The sequence below is a fragment of the Pogona vitticeps genome, chromosome 2 (assembly GCF_051106095.1).
Source record: "Pogona vitticeps strain Pit_001003342236 chromosome 2, PviZW2.1, whole genome shotgun sequence".
NCBI classification, from domain to species: Eukaryota; Metazoa; Chordata; class Lepidosauria; order Squamata; family Agamidae; genus Pogona; species Pogona vitticeps.
The window spans coordinates 45,049,765-45,075,521 of NC_135784.1; the positions used below are offsets into that span (position 1 = coordinate 45,049,765).

At 40.8% G+C, this 25,757-nt stretch overlaps 1 protein-coding gene across 7 annotated transcripts in view; it reads left to right on the forward strand.

Moving 5' to 3' along the window:
• The window catches only part of MITF (melanocyte inducing transcription factor), a 178,578-nt gene that overhangs the window by 37,701 nt on the left and 115,120 nt on the right, over positions 1-25,757 (forward strand). For 4 of the 7 annotated variants that reach the window (XM_020791050.3, XM_020791049.3, XM_020791053.3 and 1 more), the window contains exon 2: positions 16,998-17,042. The exons of the other annotated variants lie outside the window; for them this stretch is intronic. In XM_020791050.3, the coding sequence (XP_020646709.2) occupies positions 16,998-17,042 (45 nt within the window). The remainder of the gene's footprint in view (positions 1-16,997; positions 17,043-25,757) is intronic. 7 annotated transcript variants of the gene reach the window in all.

Below are 25,757 nucleotides of genomic sequence, written 5' to 3' on the forward strand. Positions count from 1 at the left end.
TTTGGCTCACCTAGAAAGGGCTTATTTTTATAATTGTAAAAGCTAAGTAGCTTTTGCTTCATAGTCCAGTGCTTCTTGCTTCAGAGTGAAGTGCTTGTCGTATTCAGAGTGAGAAGTAATTTAACCCTAGGCCAAGTTTGTTGTAAGCCTAGTGGTTTGTATTCCGATTTCACTGTGAACAGCTGGGCTAATGGAAGACTTCCTTGCTCCCTTTCCCAGTGACAGCCCTTGAATAGCTGTTAGCATGTTGTGCTTTATAGGCTATGGAGGAACCCAGAGAATTGGGTGCCTTTGCTTGATTCTCATGGATGCCCTACCACCACCACCACCACCACCTTTCGCACAGAGCATGCTGTTGGTTTCCCCCAGTCTGCCATTTCAAGAGCATGCAAAAGAATAGATTCATGATCTTGCTCTCCATCCAAAGAGGCCCAGCTCACTGCAAGACAGTCCCTATACAACATTCAGAGTATGCTCCAAAGAACACAGATGTAGTTCTACCATCTCTGCTCCAGGCCTTTAAAAATAATTTCGCCTAATGTTAATTTATTGGCTTAAGTGTAAAGAACAAGGCAAGGGTGTTAATGAAAGTACCTGAGCTCTTTGATGTGCAAGCACTAACTTGCCTCTGTGCGAACACATTTTTCTGTGGTACGAAATTTATTTGTTTGCCTGTAAGCCATAACATCATTCTTGATGATACACCTGAACCTAACTTACTCAATGACAGTGGAAGCATAGCCCTTTGGCCACTTGCTGTTTGTGTATTACATATCTAGTCCCTTATAAAAGGTAAACTGAATGTTTCTTTATAAATGGGGAACAGTGTTCATATTCAGGAAAATTTACTTGGCCTCGCATGTTAAGGTTTCTTCTTATTCTAAAATTTTCCAATCTCTACTGTTTTAATCTTTCACATGTTAGTTGCTTTAATTATTGTTTTATTTCTTTGCTGCCTTTCCAACTGTATTCTACTGAATTTTTGTTGTATTTTATTTGCTTCATGTTGGCTTCTGCATTTTTATTATATTGGTTTTATTGTTGTGCTGACTTGGACTAAACCCAATATTCGTTGGATCTAGTCTAGACCCCTTGAAATTGATGAGACTTGTAAAACTTCAAGGAGTGGGGAATTATTATTTAAAATAGAGGTGGGCAAGGCCCATTGATTGCATGCAACTCTCCCCAAGACCATTTTATGGCTCTTATGGTATCCTAGCCACCCGTACCTCCCACGTTTCTTTATAAAGTTTTAAAAAAGTCTTTAAGAAGCAATGATGCTGTGATTTGAAGGGCCTTCAGCACCCTTATAGTCTGCTATAGCCTTGACAAATTTTAACTAATGCAAAGCTAGATGGAGCACTAAAAATTGGTTCACTAAAAATTAAAACAAATAGCAAGCTTTCATGGATAAAATCCAGTTCCTCAGGCTCTAATCACACTCTCTTCATAGATGGTGCATAAAAATTGTCTGGAAACTGATGTTACCTATCTGGGAGACATGATCAGTTCTTCTCGTGAGGCTGGTCCTCACTTGTCTCTATAGCAAGGTTTTAAGTTTTTTGAGAGGAGAAATGCCTTATCTTACATAAGATGGAAGATGAAGTGGTAAAAGATTGTATGACCAAATGGGCTCAAAATATAGGGCATAATATTGATATTGATGACTGGGAAAAATATGGAAAATTAATATAAAGATTACAAAATCAGTAAACTTTAAAGAAAACATATTCAAAATGTTCTAGAGATGGTACATGACACCAGATAAGTTGTCAAAAATGTATGAAGATACATCAAACATATGTTGTAAATTTAAATTACAAGAGGGAACCTTGTATCATATGTGGTGGACATGTAGAGAAGCAAAAATTATTGGATACTAATATATGAATGTTTGCAGAAAATTCTGCTATGTAATACACCATTTAAACTAGAATTATTCATATTAAATATGTTGCCAGAGAGTTTGGATAGGAGAGAGAGCCATTTGGTGGTACATATAATAACTGCAGCCAGAATACTATATGCATGGATATGGAAGAAAACTGAAATACCAAATCATGAAAAATTTGTGGAAAAGATTTTGGGAGTGGCGGAGATGGACATATTAACAGAAGCTTTGAAAGACAATTCAATCCAAGAAGCAACTAAAAAATCGGACCCTATATATAACTGAATCTATAATATAACCTGAAAGCCAAAATGTGATAATTTTAATGAAAAATAGTCAAATAACTCTAATTGGAATTATATAGACAAATAACAGACATAATGTAATGTGCATCATTAATGTAATGATATGTTTAAGTGCATATAATATGTGATAATGTATGGCATGATATATCCCCTGTTATCCCGATTTATTTCCCCTTGAAGTAAATTTTTTAAAAAAAGTAAAAAGGGGAAATGTTGCTAAAGGTCAGAAGGTGGCTTTTCAGTTAAAATCTCTTTATTTAAACCTCTTTTTTCAGACAACAAAAATCTGTTGTGACAACCTTACTGTACATAGCCACTGAATTAAAATGGCCATAAGCCTTTTGTTTACCTCATGTTGGAGTATGGGAAACGGTGTCACTACTTTTGACAGATTGTTGCTAATTAAAAAGTCCCCCCCTTCACTTCCAGATATTGCAGTGAGATGAAGCTGAAGCAAGGAGTGATGAAAATGGGGACTCTTTAATTGGCGGCAGTCTGCCACTGGTGGTGGCATCATTTCTCCTATACCAGCAGAAGTTAAACAAGAGGATTTTGCTGATAGTTTTAAAAAATTTTAAATACGTAAGCAAACTTTCCCGCTTTTTCATTTTTGGTTTTTATTTTATGAACCACTATAGCTATTTGCAGTACTAACAATAGTACTGCTAGATAGCCCAGTGGTTAAGGTATCTGGCTGGGCGTTCAGTTCCCCACTGCGCCTCCTTGACAGGAGCTGGATTCCATACGGTCTCTTCCAGTTCTACAATTCTATGATTAAAGCACAATTGACTTAAAACAATATAGAAAAGAGCAAGTCATGAGCTTGAGGATTTTTAAAAAACATTTGATTCATTGTGTCAATTTTCCATAAATAGATTAGCCTGTCATGGCCAGTTTTCAGATTTACCCTCAGCCGAAGAACTTTAAGCTGCCGACAAATCTTAAAACAGGCCCCAGCCCCAGTGAAATCACCCACTGTTGCTTTAAAACAAGGTGCAGCCTGCCAAAAAGCTCCCAGAAGGATTTGTTTGTTTTTGTTTTGTTTTGTTATGAAACCAGCCGTGGTCTTCTGGCTACTTCCAGTTTTATTCCTGGACAACAGTTTAGCCTGTGGCAAGGTGTGTGTGTGTGTGTGTGTGTGTGTGTGTGTGTGTGTGTGTGTGTGTGTGTGTGTGTGTGCATAAAACTAGATGCCCTGTGCCCTTTAAAGCTGTCCACCTCTGTTTCAAAGTAAAATTTGTAAGAAAAGAAACAAAAAGAAAAGAAAAGAAAAAAAGACTGGAAGTTTTGTGGAAATGGCATTCTAAGCAATATGAAATGAATAATAAAAACCTGTGTGGATTAGCCTTGATCACCTCTTTAATAAGCCCACTGTAGTAATTATTCTGCTTTTTAAATACTAGCGTTCATGAAGGGCTAGATTGTAGTATCTAATGTAATACCATGAGAAGTAAAAACATGAAAGTTGCTGGTAGTGAGATGGAGCATATGCAAAACAACAAATGTGTGGTTTCTTCTTAAATTCAGTTTTCCTTGGTCAGCACTGAATGATTAAAAAAAAAAAAACAGAAGCAGGATTCAAGTGGCCACTAATTTTATTTATTTGCTTATTTACAAAAGGTATTCATGAATTGCCTTCATGTTTCATGGCTTCCAGTATGATGATTAATAGCAGTTAGATTAGGCTTGCATCTCCATTTGGTACTGTTTGATGGAATGGGGGTCATGTTAAAGAAATGAGAAGGTACAGATCAATCTATGTCTTGGGGAAAAACATGTGGTCTGCATATTAAAAAGCCTGGAGATAATTTTAGATGCTGGACAGGATTTTCAAAAAACAAAACAAAACAGTAGTAGACAAATTGGACAGTAATGTTCCTGATGCAGGTAGCATAAAATCCTCTTCTTTTGGTTTTGAGCCTGTGACTGAACAGGTAAATTTGCATCCCCTAATTCACAAAAACGTGGAGGTAGCCATACTGGCCATAAGAATATGCCACAATCAGTCTAAGCCTTTTATCAGTACTGAATACATTGGCCCTAACAGTAGAATCCTATCCATGTTTCCTTAGATGTCCCATTGAATTCATTCGGTATTATTATTGAGTTAGGGATTAGAGATTGGCACAAACTGGTAGTTTGTGATTCATGCCAGTTTGTCCTTCAGATGAACAGGTGTTCAGCGCTTCCCAGCCCTGCCTCTTGTGGTGGACACCCACTCAGAGGTAGCTCCTGGTGGAGGCAGATGGGAGAAGTCGGAGTGTTGCGTCTGAGTGGGCACCAACTGGAGGAGGTGGGGTGGTGAATCTTTGAACACCTGTTTGAAGAATGAATTGGCATGAACCAGTTTTTTTTTTTTTTTGGCCATTTCTATTAGGGATATAAATTCAGATCAGTTTCAAGTGAGAAATATTGTGAATGAGAAAGCTGTAATCCCCCCGCCCCCGGTTAGGGTGAAAGAATGAATATGTTAAAAAACTGGTTGCTGTGAGAATTTGTGCATTTGGAAATCTTGTTATTTTTCTGTAGTTGTGTAAAATACTAAACTAGGATAACAGCTGCCTTGTCATATTACATGTTTAAAGAATTAAAAGCATAACATCGGTTGTTTACATCTTGATGAGCAATCAGGCTGTCCTTTTGTGCTTGCTGTATACAGTATATCACAGAGTACACCCCCTCACATTTCATAAATATTTTAGTATATCTTTTCATGTGACAACATGTGACAACGGCCCAAGTAGCCATTTTCCCTCCCTGGTGTCATGAAACCCGTTAGTGGCACAAGTCTCAGGTGTGAATGGGGAGCAGGTGTTATCGCTCTCTCTCTCTCAGAGTGGTCACTGGAAGTTCCACATGGCACCTCATGATAATGAACTATCTGAAGATCTGAAAAAACGAATTGTTGCTCTACATAAAGATGGATGGCCTAGGCTATAAGAAGATTGCCAAAACCCTGAAACTGAGCTGCAGCATGGTGGCCAAGACCATACAGTGGTTTAACAGGACAGGTTCCATTCAGAACAGGCCTCACCATGGTCTACCAAAGAAGTTGAGTGCCTCAGCATCATATCCAGAGGTTGGCTTTGGGAAATAGACGTATGCATGCTGCCAGTATTGTTGCAGAAGTTGAAGGAGTGGGGGTCAGCCTGTCAGTGCTCAGACCACATGCCGCACACTGCATCAAATTGGTCTCCAGGGCTGTCGTCCCAGAAGGAAGCCTCTTCTAAAGAAGATGCACAAGAAAGTCCACATACAGTTTGCTGCAGACAAGCAGACTAAGGATATCCTGGATTTCTGGACCCATGTCCTGTGGTCCAATTAGACCAAGATAAACTTATTTGGTTCAGGTAGTGTCAAGCGTGTATGGCGGCAAACAGGTGAGGAGTACAAAGACAAGTGTGGGATTGTCATGGTCTGGGGCTGCATGAGTGCTGCTGGCACTGGGGAGCTACAGTTCATTGTGGGAACCATGAATGCCAACATGTACTGTGACGTACTGAAGCAGAGCACGATCTCTTCCCTTCGGAGACTGGGCCGCAGGGCAGTATTCCAGCATGATAACACACTTCCAAACACGCGTTCAAAACAACCACTGCCTTGCTAAAGAAGCTGAGGGTAAAGGTGATGGACTGGCCAAGCATGTCTCCAGACCTAAACCCTATTGAGCATCTGTGGGGCATCCCAAAATGGAAAGTGGAGGTGCGCAAGGTCTCTAACATCCACCAGCTCTGTGATGTCATCACGGAGGAGTGGAAGAGGACTCCAGCGGCAACCTGTGAAGCTTTGGGGAACTCTATGCTCAAGAGGGTTAAGGCAGTGCTGGAAAATAATGGTGGCCACACCAAATATTGACACTTTGTGCCCAATTGGGACATTGTCACATAGGGGTGTACTCACTTTTGTTGCCAGCGATTTAGACATTAATGGCTGTGTGTTGCGTTATTTGGAGGGGACAGCACATTTACACTGTTATACAAGCTGTATACTCACTGCTTTACATTGTAGCCAAGTGTCATTTCTTCAGTGTTGTCACATGAAAAGATATAGTAAGATATTTATGAAATGTGAGGGGGTGATATATATATACTTCTGTGATATACTGTATGAGTTCAGAAAGGGAAAACATGGTAGAAACATTTTGTGCAAAGTGCACAAACTTTATGACGAGAACCCTTTTGGTGTGTTGCCCATACTGAAGGAGAAAACTCAGTGATTAGAGAATCACCGACAGGACGGCTAGCCATGGTGAGACACCCAGCCTTGAACCGTAATTAAGAATCTCTCAATTTTTGTTTATTTATTTGACTTGTGTGCTGCCCACACTACCCAAAGGTCTCTGTGCGGCTTAGAATTTTTCAGTCTTGGAAGTTGAATGCTCCCTCTCCCCCACTTCCAACCAGGCTGTTGTAATTGTTCAAATCTGTCTCTTTAGGGCTTTTTGAATTGAATGTAGTTTTCTCTACATTTCTCAAAGTACAGCAAAACCCTTCATAGCAAAGTTTCCTAGAGGTGGAATCTTCTGAGGCCGTAATGATGGCCATATTATGTCTGCCTACTCTAGGGACTGATTAGTCTAGCCTGCTTATTCATTTTTCCTCAAAGGTGGTGCCGGAATGCCCAATGCGTTATGTCACTGTCTGCGACTTCCCCCAGGACAATTCATCTGGATCTAGAAACTATTATGATGCAGTGGGACAGGGGTCATGATGTTGTACCCTTTGGAGCTGTCAGTATTCAAAGAGAAATAAGTGCCTACCTTGTCTTTTGCATGTGATGAGTACCACCTTTCATTGGCTTAAACTCCTGTGGTCAGTGTCTCATATGCATTATTAAAAGGTTTTGGGGTTTTGTGTATGTGTAGCATCTTAATTTCTAAATGGATATTTACCACTTAAAAGAACTTATATTTATATGTAGAGATTTCTTGCATGCCCTGTATTTCTGGATTTAAAAACATGGAAAGGGATGCTGGTTCTGGGGACTGTCATGACAAGCAGCTGTACTTCCAACTTTTTTTTTACCACATTACTACTTGCCCCCATGTGTGGTGGGGTTAATATCCCTAGAAACACAGCATTCTGTGCAGACACTACTGGTTTCCTAGGCTGAGCCACTGGATTTGGTGGAAGGGAGAGGTGGCACAATTGGTAAGCTAGGCATCCGATACACAAGTTTACAACTTAAATGCAATTAGGAAACCCAAATACATTTGCTAGTACATAATATAATGTATAGAGTTGGGTACTTTATATTATGTACCCAACTCCGGGAGGCAGTGGAAGATAGGAGGGCCTGGCGTGCTCTGGTCCATGGGCTCACGAAGAGTCGGACACGACTAAACGAGTAGACAACAGCAATATAATGTGCTGCACAAATGTTCGATGTTTGGGTTTTCTGTTATTCTTCTTCAGTTGGCTCCGAAGCAGTCTATTATTTAGCCCTTTAATGGGGAATGCCTCAAAGCTGATTTGCTAATGAGTCATAGGAAATAACTTCAGTCTGTTGGTAGACCCTTGTCAACCTGTTTCACATGCTGTTCTCCTGCCATAAATGAAAGAAATGATCAAAATGGCACTAGCACAAGTCGTTCCAAGGCTTTGAAAATTGATATGCAAACCTTCCCACAATCCAGTCTCAGTAACTTGATCTGCTGGGAGGTCCCTTGATAGCTGCTCAGAACTGTAGTTATCTGGAGGTGCTGGAAATCTGAGAGCCTTCTGCCAGCTCTGGGGCTTCCGTTGTGTGCAGACAGAAACCTGTTTGGAGGCAAAGATGGCCACTTTGTCTCTCTAGGAATGGCGTTTGTTGTTCAATTCACAGCTTTCATGACTATTTGCTTGGTCTGACGTATGTCTCAGTGACTTTTGCCAGCACAGCCACTTAACAAGGGGTTTTATATTCAGGATGGTAATTCTTGTTATCTGTCAGTGTCTTAAATTGCTGGTATCTTTAGCTGTTGCCCATGAAATCTTGTGTTTTCTCTGCCCAGGAAGAACTGCCATTGAAGAGAAAGACGCTTAGGGACATAGCTTAAAAGATAGTTCCATTAGGAACCTACATTGGCATCCCATTCTACGCGGCAACACCTGCTTCACCTCTGCTTTTTTGCACTTTTCAGTACTTTCATCCTAGCCTTTTAAAATGATACCTTCCCAGCTTGGGTCAAAAGCAAGGAACAGACCAGGATCAAAGAAAGGGCCAAAGCCAGTGTACAAAAAGAGAAAGTGAAATACAAAAAGACACGATAATGTCAGCTTTACAGTTTTCCCTGGAGTAATACTAATTACTCCACACTTATTAATCCAGCAGCATTGGCCAGAATCCTGTTAGTGTTTCTGTAAGATGCGCATATCTTACTGCGGGTATTTGGTGAGATGGAGGGAGATTTCTTGGTTGAGTGCCTCATCACATGTCTGATTATACAACTGCCTTGTCTGCCAGCCCTTCATTAGTAAACTGCAATTAAGCATGGCTAATTACACAAACCTTATACTATCCCGAGGGAAGCCCATAACACACCGACAAGAGTAGGGCCTTCTTCATGGTGGCATTCACTTTATGGAAGCAGCCCCCAGTGGAGCTATGCCTGACCCTCCTCCCTGTTAACATCCAGAAGGCAACTTAAAATGCTGCTTTTCAGGGACGCCTTCTATGCTTACCCCATTTGATTTTTATTCTGATTGTACACCTGTCATCCAGCTGTTTTGTGAGAATTGCATAGGTGCCATCTGCTTTATTTGTACTTCACTGGCATATGTTTTTATTGTCATAAACCACCCAGAACACTGCTTTGCACTAAGTAAGTTAAGGAAGCGAGCGAGCGAGCAAGCAAGCAAGCAAGCAAGCAAGCAGGCAGGCAGGCAGGCAGGCAGGCAGGCAGGCAGGCAAGCAGGCAGGCAGGCAGGCAGGCAGGCAGGCAGGCAAACAAACAAACAAACAAACAAACAAATAAAGCAGGCAAGCAAGGAAGCAAGTCAGTCTTTGAGTCCTGAAGCTTCTGTAAAATGAGAATAAGGGTATCAAGTTCTTTTTTAGAATGATCATGCAAGAAAGTTGTCATGGTTTCTTTAATCTTTTTACAAAATCCAAAACAAAGCCACCTCTTACAACAGGATAGCCCTCCTTTTTCTCCCCCAATGCTCTGTCTTTGTGCAGTTTGATGTTCTGCTTTTGAACTGTTTTTCCATAGGGTAGGAGCATCTGTCTGTTCTGTCTGGCCTAGCAGTGTACTAGCAATAGTATCCCATGATGATGGTGCTATTTTCAAAGGAAATTCATGATTCTGTTCTGTCACCACAAGTTTCTTCCACTTTAAATAATCTTGTACTAGGAGCTATATCAGTTTTGGCAAGGAAAATGTCTGTATGCGGAAGTTGTGTGCTCTAGAGTTAGGGCCCCTTTATACAACTTTATGAGGTCATTAAACTTCCCCCATGAAGTTTATAACTGAGTGGGGATTTGAACTCAGCTCCCAGGCTCACACCTGGGTCTCTTATCTTCTCCACAAGACTAGTAACATGCTGGAAACAGCTGCTAAACAAAATTGTTACAGAAATTTGATGAGGGGTGAACCTTGTGCCATCTTTCATCACAGCCCCATTCCTTTCTGCTTCATTCATGGTCCTGCTGGAAATGCCAAGCATGGTATTTAGTGACATACCTTCACAGGTTGTGGAGGTCACTGGAGGGGACCTTAGGTCATTGAGCTGTTTGTGTCCACTTGCTCTGCTGTTCTATTTCCTACCTTGTTATGCTTTTACCAGGATCAAACCAGCTACCTTGGGGAGAAGCCCATAACTAGAGCTTGTATGTGTGTTGTTTTTTTAAAAAGCAAAACAACAACCTAGTTTTTGCCTTCTAAGAATATGAAATATGAGGTTAAATCTAGCCCGCAGAGAGCTGGGCCCTTGTCATGCTATACTGCAGCGAAGACCTTTTTATAGCTGCATGTTTGAGCCATCTGGGATCCACTTACCAAAGTATTCCTTTCCTCTTCATCCTTTGGATGTAGTGCTTGGTGTTTTCTCATGTTTTCCTCTTGTAGTTTGTTGCGTGGTGTCCTAAGATGCAGCCTTCTTCTTGATGGATGTGTACTGAAAAACCCTTCCAAAAGTCTGTTCCAGGCCACCTCATTCTAACAGGCAGAATAACCTTTTAGTTAAGACTTTAAAAATTAGATCCGTGAGTACTCCTCACAGAAAAAAGGAAAGGAAAAAAAGAGGAGAAAGAAAGAAAAGCCAGAGGAAATGAAACTTTACACGTGGATGAGTGTTTGGTAATTTTAATGCATCAGCTTCTGTGATTCAGGATAGTCAGATAATTCAAACAGTACTAAGAGTTTAAAAAAGTAATGTTGTCAGAGTTATAGGGACTGGGAGGAATAACCATGTCATGCAGGAGAAATAGGTAACTGGACAGTGCCTTCTAACCTTCTCCAGTCTTGCTTGGTCCTACCCATTCTGGTAACTGCTAGTCACTGCCCAAATGTACCGGGGTATATTAGAAACTACAAAGGCAAATAAATGGTTGTGCAATGGTCCTGATTTAGATCTCACACTTGTCCAGTGCCAATTCTGGTTATTTGTGTAGACACATTAAAATCCAATGAGAGTTGGAATTAAATGTGTGGGTTGAAGATGAACTCTGTTTTGGAGGCACTGGGGTACCATTGTCATGTATGCATGGTACGTTTGCATAAGTTTATTTACGCTTAGATCATTCTGTACTTTAATACAAATGAGCGTTTTTTGCCTTTCAGAATGAATGGGTTGTGAAGATGGTTGTATGAAGGAGGGCGTTTTTGCCTTATAGAACGGAGTTCTTTTTACAGAAGTGGCCCCCATTTGAGTTGCCTTGAGCCACCGTAATTAATCAGGTCCTGCAGTAACATCTGGAATTTGGGTGTTGGGATAAATGGAGGAAGGCAAAGCTCTACGAAAAGTCCGATGGAGTCTCTCTAAAATAGGCAACGGAAATCACATTAGCCCTCGAATAAGACGCTAGTAACCTTTTCCATGGTTCTGCTTCTGATGGGCTGCCTATTACCTCATGGTTGCTCTGCTGCCTTCATTTTTATGTGGGCAGTGTCAGAAATGGGAAAAATAATGCTGCAGTCCAAGTCCCACTCTAAATTTAGACATGTTCAAGTGGTAGAAGGGAAAATATCTCATCTACGAGTTCATTTTGAAATCAAGGGAAATGTATCTGAGGTTGCCAGATTTCATAGTCATCTCGTAGGCTTGTGAAACAACTGTTGTGCCAAACATTTCATCCTAGGCATGTAACAAAGCTTGTTGACATGTGCATAGGTTATTGGAGGGTATTTCTGACTGTTGCCATGATGACTGGTGAAGCAGGGAACAAAAATACTGTCTATTTCTGTATATCAAGGACCATTTTTTATGCTCATATCATTTTGGCAGAACACTAGAAGGACTGCAAGTAGGTGCTGTGCTTAAAACCTTTGCCACAACGTAAGTCTCACAATGTCAAAAATTGGGATGGTATAAATCACTTCAATTGCAAGTTATGTGAACCAATAGGTCCCTGGCATTTTTTGTTGTTGGAGGAGGAAGAGCTACCTGTCTGTGTTTCATGCATATAGCCACAGATGCTTACAACTTGCAAGATATTACTTCTGCTTGAAAGATACTGAAACAAACTGAAGGGCAGTGTAGAAAAGGTGACTTAAGATATGATCATCAAGAAGTCAAGCAGGGCACAGAGTCGAAACAAGGCTGTTCTAATTCCCCATGCCCTTCTTCTGTTCATTATGGTTTGAACCTAAGAATGCTTGTACTGGATTTGAGATAAAATATTTATATAAGAATAATTATTTATCCATTCTCTTCTTTCTATGTTTTCGAATGTATCTTACAGATTTTTTTCTGCCTATCTAGTAAAGTGTCTCCTGAAACATTGGATCAAACCAGACACACTTAGTCTGATATTTCATTTCACAGTGATAAACCAGTGGCCTCTGGGGAGCTCACAAGCAGATCTTGAGTGTAATAGCACAGTCTTTGTATCCTATCTATTCTAATCCTATGAACTCTGAGTGGCAGCAATAGCTCTCCAGGGAAATGATTCTTTCCTAGCCTTCCCTGGGATTCCCAGCTGGTGTCCCATCCAAGTGCTCACCATGCCTGATCCTCCTTAGCTTCCAAAATCAGACAAGATGGGATCTGTTTGAGGTTGGTGGTGGTATTATGTCTATGTGCATGTGGAACATTTGCATTGTGGAAACATCCTTTTCTGTTTCTAGGTGTCATTTTACACCCAACTTGATGGAGCTGTACTAAATAAATCTGTGATGAGGGTAACATTGCTGACAACTTATGATAGTTTAGCACTTTTAGAAATGGTTGATTTGTTCTTTTTCTGCTTTGCCATTCTCTCTCTCTCTCTCGTTCTTTCTTTCTTTCTTTCTTTCTTTCTTTCTTTCTTTCTTTCTTTCTTTCTTTCTTTCTTTCTTTCTTTCTTTTTTATTTTCATCTTCACTCTTTTTTCAGAATCGAAGGGTTTAAGCAGGACAGTTTTTAGAATAGGCCTTTGCACTATTTGATAACAATCAATTGTCAACTAAAGACAGAGGTCCTCCTGGCTGATTCTGGAGATCTGATGCTCTCGTTTCAGGATCAGTGTTCCATACATTTTTTCTGGGGAGAGGTGGGGAAAAAAAGAAAGAAAGTGAATTGGAAAAGAAGGGCACACTCAACATTACTATCTAAGGCTCCTAGTAATGTTCTCAGTGCAAACCCAGCAAGCCCTCAATGCTGTGTATGAGATTTTTCAGCCTACAGTTTGCTCCATCCCTACCCAGCATGGCCCACTGTCAGGTGCCATGGGAACTGTAGGCTATAACAGTGGTTCTCAACCATGTTGTTTGTCTGTTTTGTGACATCAGTCACTCCTCCAAAGAACTGTGCACTCCCATGATAGGAGGAGAAGTATATTTGTGTGATTTCAGTCACTGTGTAATATTTATGTTTATACCATGTAGAGTAAGTTTGTAGGCAGTGGAAAGGAAAGCTTATGAGAAACGTTGAATGTCTGAAGCTACTAGTAGCATGCCAAAGTATGACAAACAGGTAATCTATGGCTGTTCAGAGGGTTGGTAGAGTGGGTAGGCTGTAGCACGTCATACTTGCAGGAGAACATGAAAATCAAGGGGCAGTGAATTGTTTAAGTCATTGTTTTGAAAATCCTCTGCCCCACCTTAATAGCTTCTGTATCCCACCAGTGGTATGCACAGCCGTGGTGAAAAACCACTGGGATGGAACTTTGGAGGTCAAAATAATCTGCTACCTTTCCTCAATGGAAATGATGAGCTATTGATAATGATATTCCTTGGGGAAGATGGCTCTGGGTAGATTGTCTTATACGTGATTCTATGAGACCATGCTACGGTTGTGTGCAGTGATAATCAGATCAGTTTTTTCTGGGTTTAGCTTGAACCGGAAGATCGAAGAGCAGCATGCCCTACTTCTTTGGCAAGCAAGCCAAGCTCTTGGTCCTTTCTTGAGCCGAATTTTAATTTTCATGCAAAACTATGTGCGATTTGAGGGACAAATTTACACCAAACACCCAGGACTGAACACTAATAGCATCTTAGACTGAACTACAGTCAGACAATGTAAAATCCCCCAAGGAGTGATTGGGAACACTTTAGTCAACAAACTGTACCTTCCCTGGGCAAGCTCACAATGCACAGATTCCTAAGCAGCGGTGGGATGATCACTCCAATGTTGGGGGTGCTATGAATCCATTTCATGTTTTTGTTCTCACTTTACAAGAGCTATCCAAGATTCTGAACCCTGTCCCCAGAACAGGTACACAACTTTGGATACCATCTGTAAAGTATAAACTGAAACCTAGTATGTATTCACAGCAACCCCAGAATTGGAGTCACTAGCTGCCACTGATCTAAGCTTGTGGAGTAAGGTAATGTTTCTGTTGCTGACTTTGTCTGATAAAGAAGCTGGATATGTTTTCCAAACTGGCTGAGCTAAAACTGCCTTCATAAACATTATAGTCATTTTCTAGCCAAGGTGGGTCATAGTCCAGCCTTCCAGATGTTTTTGGAGTCTTAACGCCCAACATTCCTTATAATTGACAGTGCTGGTTAAGGCTTAAGGGAATTGTGGCCCAACAACATCTGGAGGGCCTCACTTTGCCCTCTCCATCTTCCTAGACTGTTCTCCCAGCTTTCCCAATTACCACCTGTAATTGGTAGTAATCTGTCCCCAGCTCTGTTATATAAACAACATCAGTATGGAGTGTTTTGCACATTTCCATTTTAGATTATGGCCTCTTTATTTGTTGAGAAGAAGGAGAATTAAAATGAATGTAAGTCATTTCATTTGGTGTTTTGTGGAAAGAAAGACCCTCTTCTCACTGGTGAAGTTGTGTTTAGCTTGCCCTGCAGGTGTATGCTGTTGATTCTTTAATACATTCAGAAGTGAAGAAAGTCATGTTTTTTTGCTCTGAATTTTTTGTATTACCTATTTTTCACTTTTCCATTTGGGTTCTCACTGTTGTAGATTTTATCATGGTTAAGTGAGTACAGGATGCCCATGTAGAGCTGCAGTGACTTGTTGTATCTGACTTGTGGTCACCCGATGAACCAGTGGCTTCCAACATGTCCTGTCCTCAACAGCTCTGCTCAGCTCTTGTAAACTCAAGACTCTGGCTTCATTTAGAGAATCAATCCATCTCATATTTGGTCTTCCTCTTTTCCTTCTGCCTTCAACCTTTTCCAGCATTATTCTCTTTTCTGGAGAATCCTGCCTTCTCTTGATGTGCCCAAACTAGGACAACCCTAGTTTTAGCACTTTTGCCTCCAGACGGAGTTCAGGCTTGATTTGATCTAGGACTACAGTGGTGCCTCGACTTACGAAAGTAATCCGTATTGGAACTGTGGCTGTAACTCGAAAATTTTGTTAGTCCAAGCACCATTTCCCATAGGAATGCATTGAAAACCGATTAATCCATTCCGGCCAAAGAAAAACATCACCATAAACAAACAAACAAACAAACAAACAAACAAACAAACAAATAAATACTAAAACACTGCAAGCCCTTGGAGCTGCAAAAAGAAAAATTCCAAAAATTTGCTACGGAGGCTTCTCGGGCTTCCAAAGCACTGGCATTCCGCATGGCGGTCGGGGTGGTGTTGGAAGCCAGGGAGGCTGAGCCTCCCTTTTCCTAACTATTGGGGCGAAGAAGCAGCCTCTTTGCCACCCACGGTTTTCTGCGTTTTCCCTCTGCCTTTTTCTGTTCGTACCTGGAAGCTCCGGCTGCACTTCGAAGCAAAATTTTGCAGCCGGAGCTTTTTGCAACTTGAAATTTTTGGAAGTAGGGAAGTTTGTAAGTTGAGTCCCCACTATACTTGTTCATCTTTCTGGAAGTCCAAGGTATCCACAAAGCTCTCTAGCCACCTTGGGTCCTTTTAAGGAGAAAGGAAGGATAAAAATCAATCAATCAGTCAATCAGTCAGTCAGTCAATCAATTGGATATTTTTTTCCTGTCAGCTTATATGTATAGGCATATGCATATGCGTATGTATATGTGTGTCACACACTTTCACGCATGCACACAGAGAGAAGGGGGGTTAGTTTTTACATTTCTACCTCTTGCACCCAGCCAGGATTTTCAATAGTCGTTATACCGTTCATAATTTTGATCTTCTCTGTCATTTAACTTCATTTTTTTATTGTGTTGAATTGAATGGTACTATGGGCAAGAGAAGTGAAATTATTTCAGCATGCATGTTGCCTTTAAAACATCCCTCCATAATGTTTCAGAATGTTCCTTTAAAATGAACTTGCAGCATTTGATCTCCTTTCCTATTAAACAGCTCCACATACTGGCAAGATAAGGAACAACAACCTGCTCTTTCCACTACATTCGTTCTGACTCCTTACACAGTGGCTTGCTTCGTTTCTGGTCATGAGCTCCTTCAGCAATAAGGAATTCGGCTGAATAGAAAGCATAAGTTGCAGGATCCTTTTCGATGGAGAAACATGTTAAATTCCTAAGTGGACAAGCACAAGTGTACATCTTCTTGATGGTCCCATTAATCAGAACAAATTCTCTTTATATGTGGAATCAAATTAAGCTTTACATATGGATTTTAAATGTTGATGCCTCTTGAACCAAGTAAATTGGAGCTCCTTTTTAAGGAATTATAGGATGAATGCTGAGCTTAAGATTGTTTGCTTCCCTGTGCGATGTGCCAGTTTTCTTCTATAACTGGCATGCTGAAGTTTCTTCTAGCCTAGTTTGAATGCACAAGATCTTGTAACCTGTCCATGTGGAACTTTTCTAGTGGAGGACCTTACTTCTTTGCCTGATTTATATGGACTTAAAAGTAACTCTGTTCAAACGGTTAGGTCTTTCATTCAATATATCTGATGCGTGTTTAATTCTTTTCTTATTGGGGGAGAGTTCGTGAGATATTTCTGAAAAGGTACCTTTTGTGACAGCCGTTTTAAGGAGGAAGTTTTGTAGGGCTGGTGTTTTAAAATGTTGAGTAAATTGTGGTGTTTTTCCTTTTTAATGTTGTTTTTGGCTGACTTTTATTTGAGCAATGTCTTTGTTCCAAATGGATTCAGTGGCCTTTTCAGAACCTGTGGGCTTCTTGTCTACTATCAGTCACCAGTAGTATTAGACATGTTTTCAGAATCCCATTTACAGCCATAAGAAACCCTATAATATTAGTTATGGGGACCTAACAGCTTTCCTCTCTTTGTCTCTTCTGTCTTTCATGTCTGCTTGGGTACCTCTTGGACAAACAGTCCTGTACATTTATGGCACAGCTGGAATTGTAGCAGGCTATTTCCGTGAGTAGGTTTGTGTGTATGTCTGACTGTGGTTTATTAAATCAGATTGTTTTGTTTAGCCTTTTTATCTGCTTGCTGTAAATCCTTAATGCAGAGGCATTAACAGAGACATGCTATAGTTCTTCTAGCCTACATCTTCATGGTATGAGAGACTGGTAGAGTTTGATAGTGAGGTCTCTCTTCTTGGCACCGGGAGGCAGGATCATTTTCAGAGAAGACAGCCTGCAAGGAGCCCCTGTCTTGTGTTTGACCAAGCACCTTCCTCTTACTTTGAAAAGAGTCATGCTTCCATTCCAGGCTATCTTTAGCTTGGTTTCTGTGTCCTTTGGGACTGCTGTGTGCCTTTTTTCATAGCTCCAGATGCTGCCACCCTATTGCTGCAGTTTCCCAATGCTGCCTGACGTTACCTTTAACCCCCCCCCCAAAAAAAAACCCCTCTTCTGGTGCTGCCTCACTAATGTTAGGTAAGAGTCTTGCAGTGGTAATTGGAATAACACCACGAAATGCAAACCTTAGTCAAACTTTACAGGCACTCCATGAAGTCAGAACTCTTTTTGGCTTAACACTTTTAAAAATAATTATTTTAAAAATAATTCCTGCTTGTTTCTGTCACATCTGGAGTCTATGGAAGATTCTGTTCCCAGGCAGCCTGGCCAGCCTCACAGGGTTGTTGTGAGGCCAAAGTGGGCTGGGAGAAAGCCATGCACACTGCTTTAGCTCATTAGAGGAAAGAGAAGGTGCAGTAAATTAAGTTTGTCTCATTTAACATACATTTCTTCACAACAGAACAATATTCTTCAAAAATTAGAAGTGCTGCTGCAGGGATTATGGAGGATGCAGTTCAAACCGGGAACTCTTCTAAATTGCTAAGAGGGTGTTTTAAAAATGTGGGGCCACCACCAAAGAGGTCATATATGTTGCTGATCTTAATGTTCAAACAGGTTCGTAAAGGTGTAAGCAGTGAAATGTTTGCCAAGCTTTAGAGACTTTTAAAGATCTGCTCCCATTTCGTTTTAAAAAAGACATTTTGGTGGTTCAGGATGCAAGCCGGGAATACAAACACATGGAACTGTTAGCTCACTTATTTTTCATCTTCAGCAAATTTCCTAGCCTTTGTCTTTCCTTTATTTTGTGGCTCCCAAATATCTCTAGCAGGAGAGTCCTTCTAAGATGTTTTCTCTCTCTTTGGTCCTGCTCCAGCTCATCACCAGAGGGAGTGCTCTAGCTGCTTCTACTGATCCTGTGGGCCCTTTTTGTTATCTATCTGTCTTAACTTCATTTTTCCCCAAGACATTTGACATTTTTATTCACTGGAAAGTTGTGCCTGCAAACTTTGCGTTGTATTCTATCCCTTGTGAGCAGCGCCTTGCTCGTGGAAGAGAGCTTCTTTCCTCATTCTCCTGTTTCCTTCTGTGTCTGCCGTGACCTGTCAGAAGCTACTCTGGAGGGTCGAGGGATCTCCAGGCATGACATGAAATGTGGCATGGTGGCCTACACTTGCACTGGGTGGAGGATATCCTCCCATGTGCTGTTAGTGGAGACATCTTCAATTTGTGTAAGGACACTGTTGGACCCACACCAAAGTATATTTTCTTAGTCACAGCCGGTGACTCATTAAAAGCACAGTGCAGCAAGAGTCTCAGAATGGAGCATGAAATAAGAATGTGTATAAAAGAAATCAGAGACATTGTATTTCTCAGAGAAAGGAGTTCTGGAATTAGGGACTAGTATCAAAACGACCCTGCTCACTAGCCTAATTCGTCTACAATGCGCAGAGCATCGAAGCAATTACTTACCAGTAATATATTTACAACATAACCAGTTACTTTTGGGCAACAAGTGATGAAATGAGTAACTACAAAGTTACACTAATGTAACAAGTAGTGACATAGTTAGATTTTGGTACGCAATGTTATGTTTTCTAGTTACTTTTAAACAGCATTTTAAACACATTTTGTGAAGCATTTTGTCAGGAAATTTGAGATTTATGTCATCTTTATCAGTCGTAAATGGCAAGAGAAGTATTATTTCATCTTTTGTACGATTGTAAATATTTTCTGATAATGTAAATGTCAATGACAGGAAATCAGAGAGTTTTCCCTTGTTTTTTATACCCTGCTGCTAGTGGCACTAAGGCAAGACATCAGTAGCATGTAACACAGTGGATTACTTACACAATCAATCAAGGCAACAGTACAGTGATCCGGCTACAGAGAAGTAATGGAACTAGCACAGCGAGTTATTTTTAAAAGTAATACTCCATGCTCTGACTATGCCACCTTTACATAATTTTAGAGATGTGGAAGATGCCACAGCTTTTAGGTGGCAAGTACACTTTTTAAAAAGAAGCCCAATAGTAAATTTTTCCACCTTGAATTATGGCTAACATTTCTTGGGTTTTATATGTAATTTTATAGTAGCCTATGGTAGGTAGGGAGAAGCTATTCAACTCTTTCCCCTGTTGTCATTTATTTCAAGCCAAGGATGGTTTTTCTCCATTTAGCATGTATATGTTAGGGTTCTTTTTGGCCGGGTTTCTCCATCTTGCGCTATAAGGCCATTGACTCCAATATTGCTCAATGCAGGAATACAAATGAAAGGATATCTGCCAGGTGGTTGTCTTAAGTTTCTCTTTAATGCCTCCAGTGTTGGTGCACTCACCACCTTTCGAGGTAATTGGTTCCACTGTTGTACTGCTCTAACAGTTAAGAAGTTTTTCCTGATGATCATCCAAAATCTGGCTTCCTGTAAATTGAGCCCATTGTTGCATGTCTTGCACTCTGAGATGACTGATAACAGATCCTGCCCCTCTTTTGTATGATATCTTCTAGCCTCTTTATATAGAGTACCGTATGCTCCATCTTGTCCTTTGCCTTGGGTAGTAACATGTTTAAAATCCCAGATTGGTTCTGAATTTGGTGGGTGTTACTGTCTCGCTGTAATCCACTTGCTTAGCATAGTAGGTCACACTAGAGAAGACTAATTGAATCAGTGAGGGTTTGGCCAACTCTGATTATGACTTATTGTGCTGAAATAAGTTCCATTGAATCAGTGGGGCGTTGACTTGCCAGTTAATGGGAATGTATTGTTTCCTGAAAAGTTTCATCAGGAATCAATATAGTAAAAAAAAAGTTTGCAGAATGTAGGGCTTGGGCAGGGGAAAATCTTTGTACAGATGGTAACTCATGGAAAATATACTTTAAAAATGATTACTCCAAGCATTTGCCAGCTTGCATGGATAGTGGCCATGTTGGTTTAGCGCATTAAAAACATGGCTAAATTGAGACTTTTGTACTTTGAACTGCATCCTGCGAAGACAAGACTGTAGAAAAGACAATAATGTTAGGAAAAGGTGAGTGCAACAGGAATAGAAGAAACATGAGATGAATTGACTCAATAAAGGAACTTTAGCCTTTGGTTTGTAATATTTGAGCAGGGCTGTTAATGATATGACCTTTTGGCAATTGTTCATTCATAGAACTATTTTCAGAAGTAACTTGATGGCATATAAAAATCTCAGATAAAAAACTAACTTCTCAAGCTCTTGTTTGTGCCTCTTTTTCCTGTATGAAAAATTGAGACACGCTCTACTTCATAATATTGCTTTTTGGATGAATGAGGTCAGTAATGAACTAAGTGATTGATCACATCAAAGATGACAGTAACGTCTCTTTGTATGTTTCCAATGTTGCTCTTATCTGTGTATGAAATAAGTATTTCATGAGAGTGTTGCTTAACAAAGATTTGAAGGACTGTACTTGGAATAACTCTGATGTGGAAATTATACACTGTGTGAGATGACTTTGCAAGGACGTGCTGTACTACCCACAATTTTATGCTTTACATGTCAAAATGCTGTGTCACAAATGTGCAATTTGCTTCGCTTGCTTTCATTCAATAACTACACTATTAAAGAATCACTAGGAGAAACTATGGAAACTTCTTTCTTTAAAGACAGTGGATTATTTTGTTTCCCAAAGGAGCAGAGGCCTTTTCAGATTGGGAAGTCCCCTTGTTAGAAACTCTGTATCATCATGGGTGTTGAATCAATTAGATTCAGTTTGTATCCGGACTGCAGAGACAAATATAACTTGCATTCTAATTAAGGAGAAGTGTTTCGGTCTCCCAGACAGGTCTTTGAAACAAACCCAGTAATGGAAATCCTGTCTAATGAAGCCCACAATGTATGGAAGATTTGCATCAAGGATTGGCTTTTTTGACTAATAGAGTTGGATAATATAGATGTGTGGCTTCAGATCATGAAAAATTATGAGATTTTCACCAAGACAGCTTTTGCTTCACCAGTTCCTCTACTGTATGTATCCAGTGGTACTAAAAGAGCCATAAGTTTGAAACTAGGTAAATAGAACACTCAGCTGTGTCAAAGTAAATTGTATGCAATGAAGCTGATTTCCAGAAGACCGGCCGTGAGATCTCTGATCAAATAATGTTTTGAATTCATAAATTTCTGAGATGTATTTTTCCAGTGTTAGTGGGCAAATTGAAGGATTTGGGTGTTTAATCAAAACCAAGTAGATAAAAGACCAAAAGTGTGTCAAAACAGAGTGAGTTGAAGGGCAAAACGGTAAGTACGTATATCACTAGAGCTGAAATCATGTTCCCCCTGCCGCCCCTCCAGAAATGTGATTTTCTTTGCAAGTCTGAAAAATCAGACTTGCAAACAAAAGCTATGTTTAGCTCCGGAAGATCAGTTGCAAAACAAAGCAAAGCAGTTGGCAAACCATGTGCATTCAGAAAATCTCCTGCTGTGAGAGTCACACACTTTCAGTGATTAGGAAATACCCTGCCCTAATGGTGGGTTATAATTCAGTAGTATGTAATTCAGCTTCAGAATAATGCTGGGAGGTGTTCTGTGAGAGTGTTTCAGGCAAGCTGGCTTACAGTGTAATCCTATCTATGCCTAGCAGAGTTTAATGGGATCTTCTCCCAGTGAAATGTATGTAGGATTGCAGCATTAAGACAGCGTTACAGCTTAAGAACCCTAATGGGATCTGTGTGAATGAAACATGCAAAAGGATCTAGGACCTATTCTGTCATCAAGGTGGGAGAGACGTCAGCTTGAGCATAGGAATCAATAGCAGTATCAGATCTCTAGCAATTAGTTTGTAGCTCCTTCTGCCCCTTAATTTAACACAGAGTAGACAAACTGGATATCAGGGATATGTGTGTGTGTGTGTGTGTGTGTGTGTGTGTGTGTGTGTGTGTGTGTGTGTGTGAGAGAGAGAGAGAGAGAGAGAGAGAGAGAGAGAGAGAGAGAGAGAGAGAGAGAGAGGTGAAGCTGGTGTTATTCATATATTCTCACTTATTAATATTTTAAATTGTTTTTAACTGCTCTTCATTGAAAGGATTCCGGGGTAGTGTACAAAAGTGGGAATAAAATGATTCAAATAAATGGGGAAGTTTGAGCAGAGCGGCAGAGTTGATGTCACCATCCCTGACTAAACAACATGTCTTGGTACTCCTCCCCTCTATGCCACTGGTAAAACTTCAGTATTCAGAGCTGTCTGTGAATACAGGAGGCAGAAGCAGAAACTGAAAAAGTTACTTTGTTGCACTGCATTTCCAAGTATCTCCTAATGACCACACTGCCGGAGGAAGCTGGCTAGGAGATGGACAATCAAGACTGCTTTTGCAGGGAGATCTAGTGCAAAAAGTAACTTTTCCGAGTTCAAGAAGGATGTGACAGGGAAGCTCTATTGCATGAGCAGAACTCCTGTCAAACTCCCATTGATTAAGTTGTGAGAGTGTTTGCAAAAGAAATCCATCAACGGTCCTTAGGAGAGAAAACCCTTGGGTACAGTGGGGTCTTGACTTGAGAACTTAATCCGTATTGGAAGGCGGTTCTCAAGTCAAAAAGTCTGTAGGTCAAGTCTCCATTGACCTACAGTGCATTGAAAAGCGATTAATCCCGTAACAGGCCGTTTTTGTTCCATTTTGGTTTTTTCTGGTCTGTAAGTCAATTCTCAGTCTGCAAGTCAAACCTAAATTTTGCGGCCAGAGAAGTCTGTAACTCAAAAAGTCTGTAAGTCAAGCCGTCTGTAAGTCAAGGGTCCACTGTATATAGAATCTAATCAATAAGAATGCAATAGGGAACACAAAATTTACAACACCCCTGAATATCAAAGCCCTCTTAGCTATTAATTTTTTTTTAATTTTTAGCTTTCTATCCCACCCTTTTAGACTTTCTATCTGGTTTTGCCATTCTGACGTCTTTGATAACAAGTGCATCAGTATCGGTTTTATGCGCTGCTCAGCATGAATGTGACTCTTTCTTTTCTTGTAACTCGGTTCTTTTTTTCTCCTCAAAAGGGCGAGACTAATTTTGGAGGACCGTTTCCTAAAGCATTTGCTAGGCTTGTTTCCATAATGTTTTGAAATGTCACTCAGAATTTTATTATTTACACTTCAAAATACTATAGTGCCTCTTATAATAGTCCCTGTGCATGGCAAAGCCATGAACCAAACAAGCAGAGACTTGTGGGCTGTTATGAATTACAGTTGTATGCTCGATTTTTCATGGATTTCTTTTGAAATGGTAGCATTTTCTGAAGTGATCTCAGCCTTTTAGAAATGTATTACCTGCCCCCCCAAAGTGGCTTACATTGGCTGAGCCCCTTTCATGCTGTAACCACACAGAAGTTTGTCCTGGATTGATGGGACCTTCTCTTACATTTGAATTGCTGCTGTGATTCACAAAGAAATGTCTAATTGCCCCAAGGAGGTGTGTTTCAAGTGTCCACACAATTCACAGCTCCTCTTTTCCCTCCGCTCTACTCTGTCATTGCCACCACCCTGTTACCCACCTCTTTTGCTGACGCTCAAAAATCCTTTTTTTCATGTTTAGCAAGTGAAAAAATGTTTTAAAAATACAATGTACAGTTTGTGATGCAGTTGTCATGCAAGCAGAAGGCAGGGAAAGGAGTAGAGTTGACTCCCATACCATGACACACACTATGCATTATCATAGGCACACCCAACAACTACCCTATAGGTCAGTGACGGCCTGAGTGTCCAAACTGGGGGAAAAAAACCAACCATTGGGTGGCAGACAGCGGCGGAACCAGAAGTAGTGGCGGAAGGGTGAATCCTGGGCATGGAGGTGCCTCAAGACCCCACTTTGGATCTGCTGCCAGTACCAGCTGCTCCGGATCCTGGCCCACCACCTGTTGAAGTGCCAGTACTGTGGCTGCAGCCTCCTTCTCAGGTTTGGCTGTGGGGGTGGGGGTGGGGGATAGCGATCCAGTGACTTATGGCTCATGTGCCCACTGTGGCACACGTGCCGTAGGTTTGCCATCGCTGCTGTAGGTGGTCATGCAAACTAAACTTCAGACAAAGTAATGTGAATGAAAAGTCTACCAGAAAACCATCTCCTTCCAGCTGAACAAAATATACTGCATATTCATGTCAAAAGATTGGACCTTCTCCCCAATAATTCCAAAGAGTAGTCAATGGAGTAGATCTCTAAAGGAACAGTGAGAAATGTGGCACAGGACAGCAGGACAAACTGCTATCTAGTCACTCCCTCAGATGCTCTTTTATTCTAGGTATCTTTCCCACACTGTAGGCACTTGAATTGGGAAATACAGTGGACCCTTGACTTACAGACGGCTTGACTTACAGACTTTTTGAGTTACAGACTTCTCTGGCCGCAAAATTTAGGTTTGACTTGCAGACTGAGATTTGACTTACAGACCAGAAAAAAACCAAAATGGAACAAAAACGGCCTGTTACGGGATTAATCGGTTTTCAGTGCACTGTAGCTCAATGGAGACTTGACTTACAGACTTTTTGACTTGAGAACCGCTTTCCAATACGGATTAAGTTCTCAAGTTAAGACCCCACTGTATGGGTAACACTCTCTAAGACTGGCTTTAAAAATCAGCTTTGGGGTTTGGTAAAAGGCCAACCGTAAGCGAACTTTTAAAATCCAGTTCTGATCCTGTTGTGAAAGTAATATCTGAAGAACAATTTCTAAGAGAAGTGGGAAACAGTACTTCAGAAGATGACTGAAGTGGTTTGTAGTATATGTATTGTGAAGGGCTACATCTGTTCTGAAGAGACCATAAATGACATCTCAGTGCCAGCCATCCTCCTGTAGAAGGCTTGGAAACAGCTGTCAACTCAGAGAACCTTTATTGTGATCTATTGATACATCAGCTCCACCATCAGTTTGAGTCACAGTGAATAGGGAAATTAGCTTGTGTCTAGTGAATCACTTAAAGGGAGAGAGAGGCGAGGTTACTTTCACCGTACCATGTACCCCAGGCTATCCAACCATCTCTCAGGGTTTATAGACTCTCAGCTTCCCCTCTCAAATATCTTTAGGTGGTTGGCACAGTCACTTAAAGCAGTGGTCCCCAACCTTGGGCCTCCAGATGTTCTTGGACTTCAACTCCCAGAAATCCTGGCCAGCAGAGGTGGTGGTGAAGGCTTCTGGGAGCTGTAGTCCAAGAACATCTGGAGACCCAAGGTTGGGGATCACTGACTTAAAGTATCTCTCATGACACTGGTGGAGCATTTGGGTTGGGGGTCAGCTCAGTCACCCTAGCTAGGTCCTTTCTCCCCTTCTTTCAGGCATGATCGTTGTATCTTCTTTTTCGTGAGAAACCTCCTTGGCAGGATATTCTCTGCCTTACTCTCTTTCATTCCCTTTATAGTCCATCCAATCTCCTGGTCTAAGGGAAGAGGCTATGC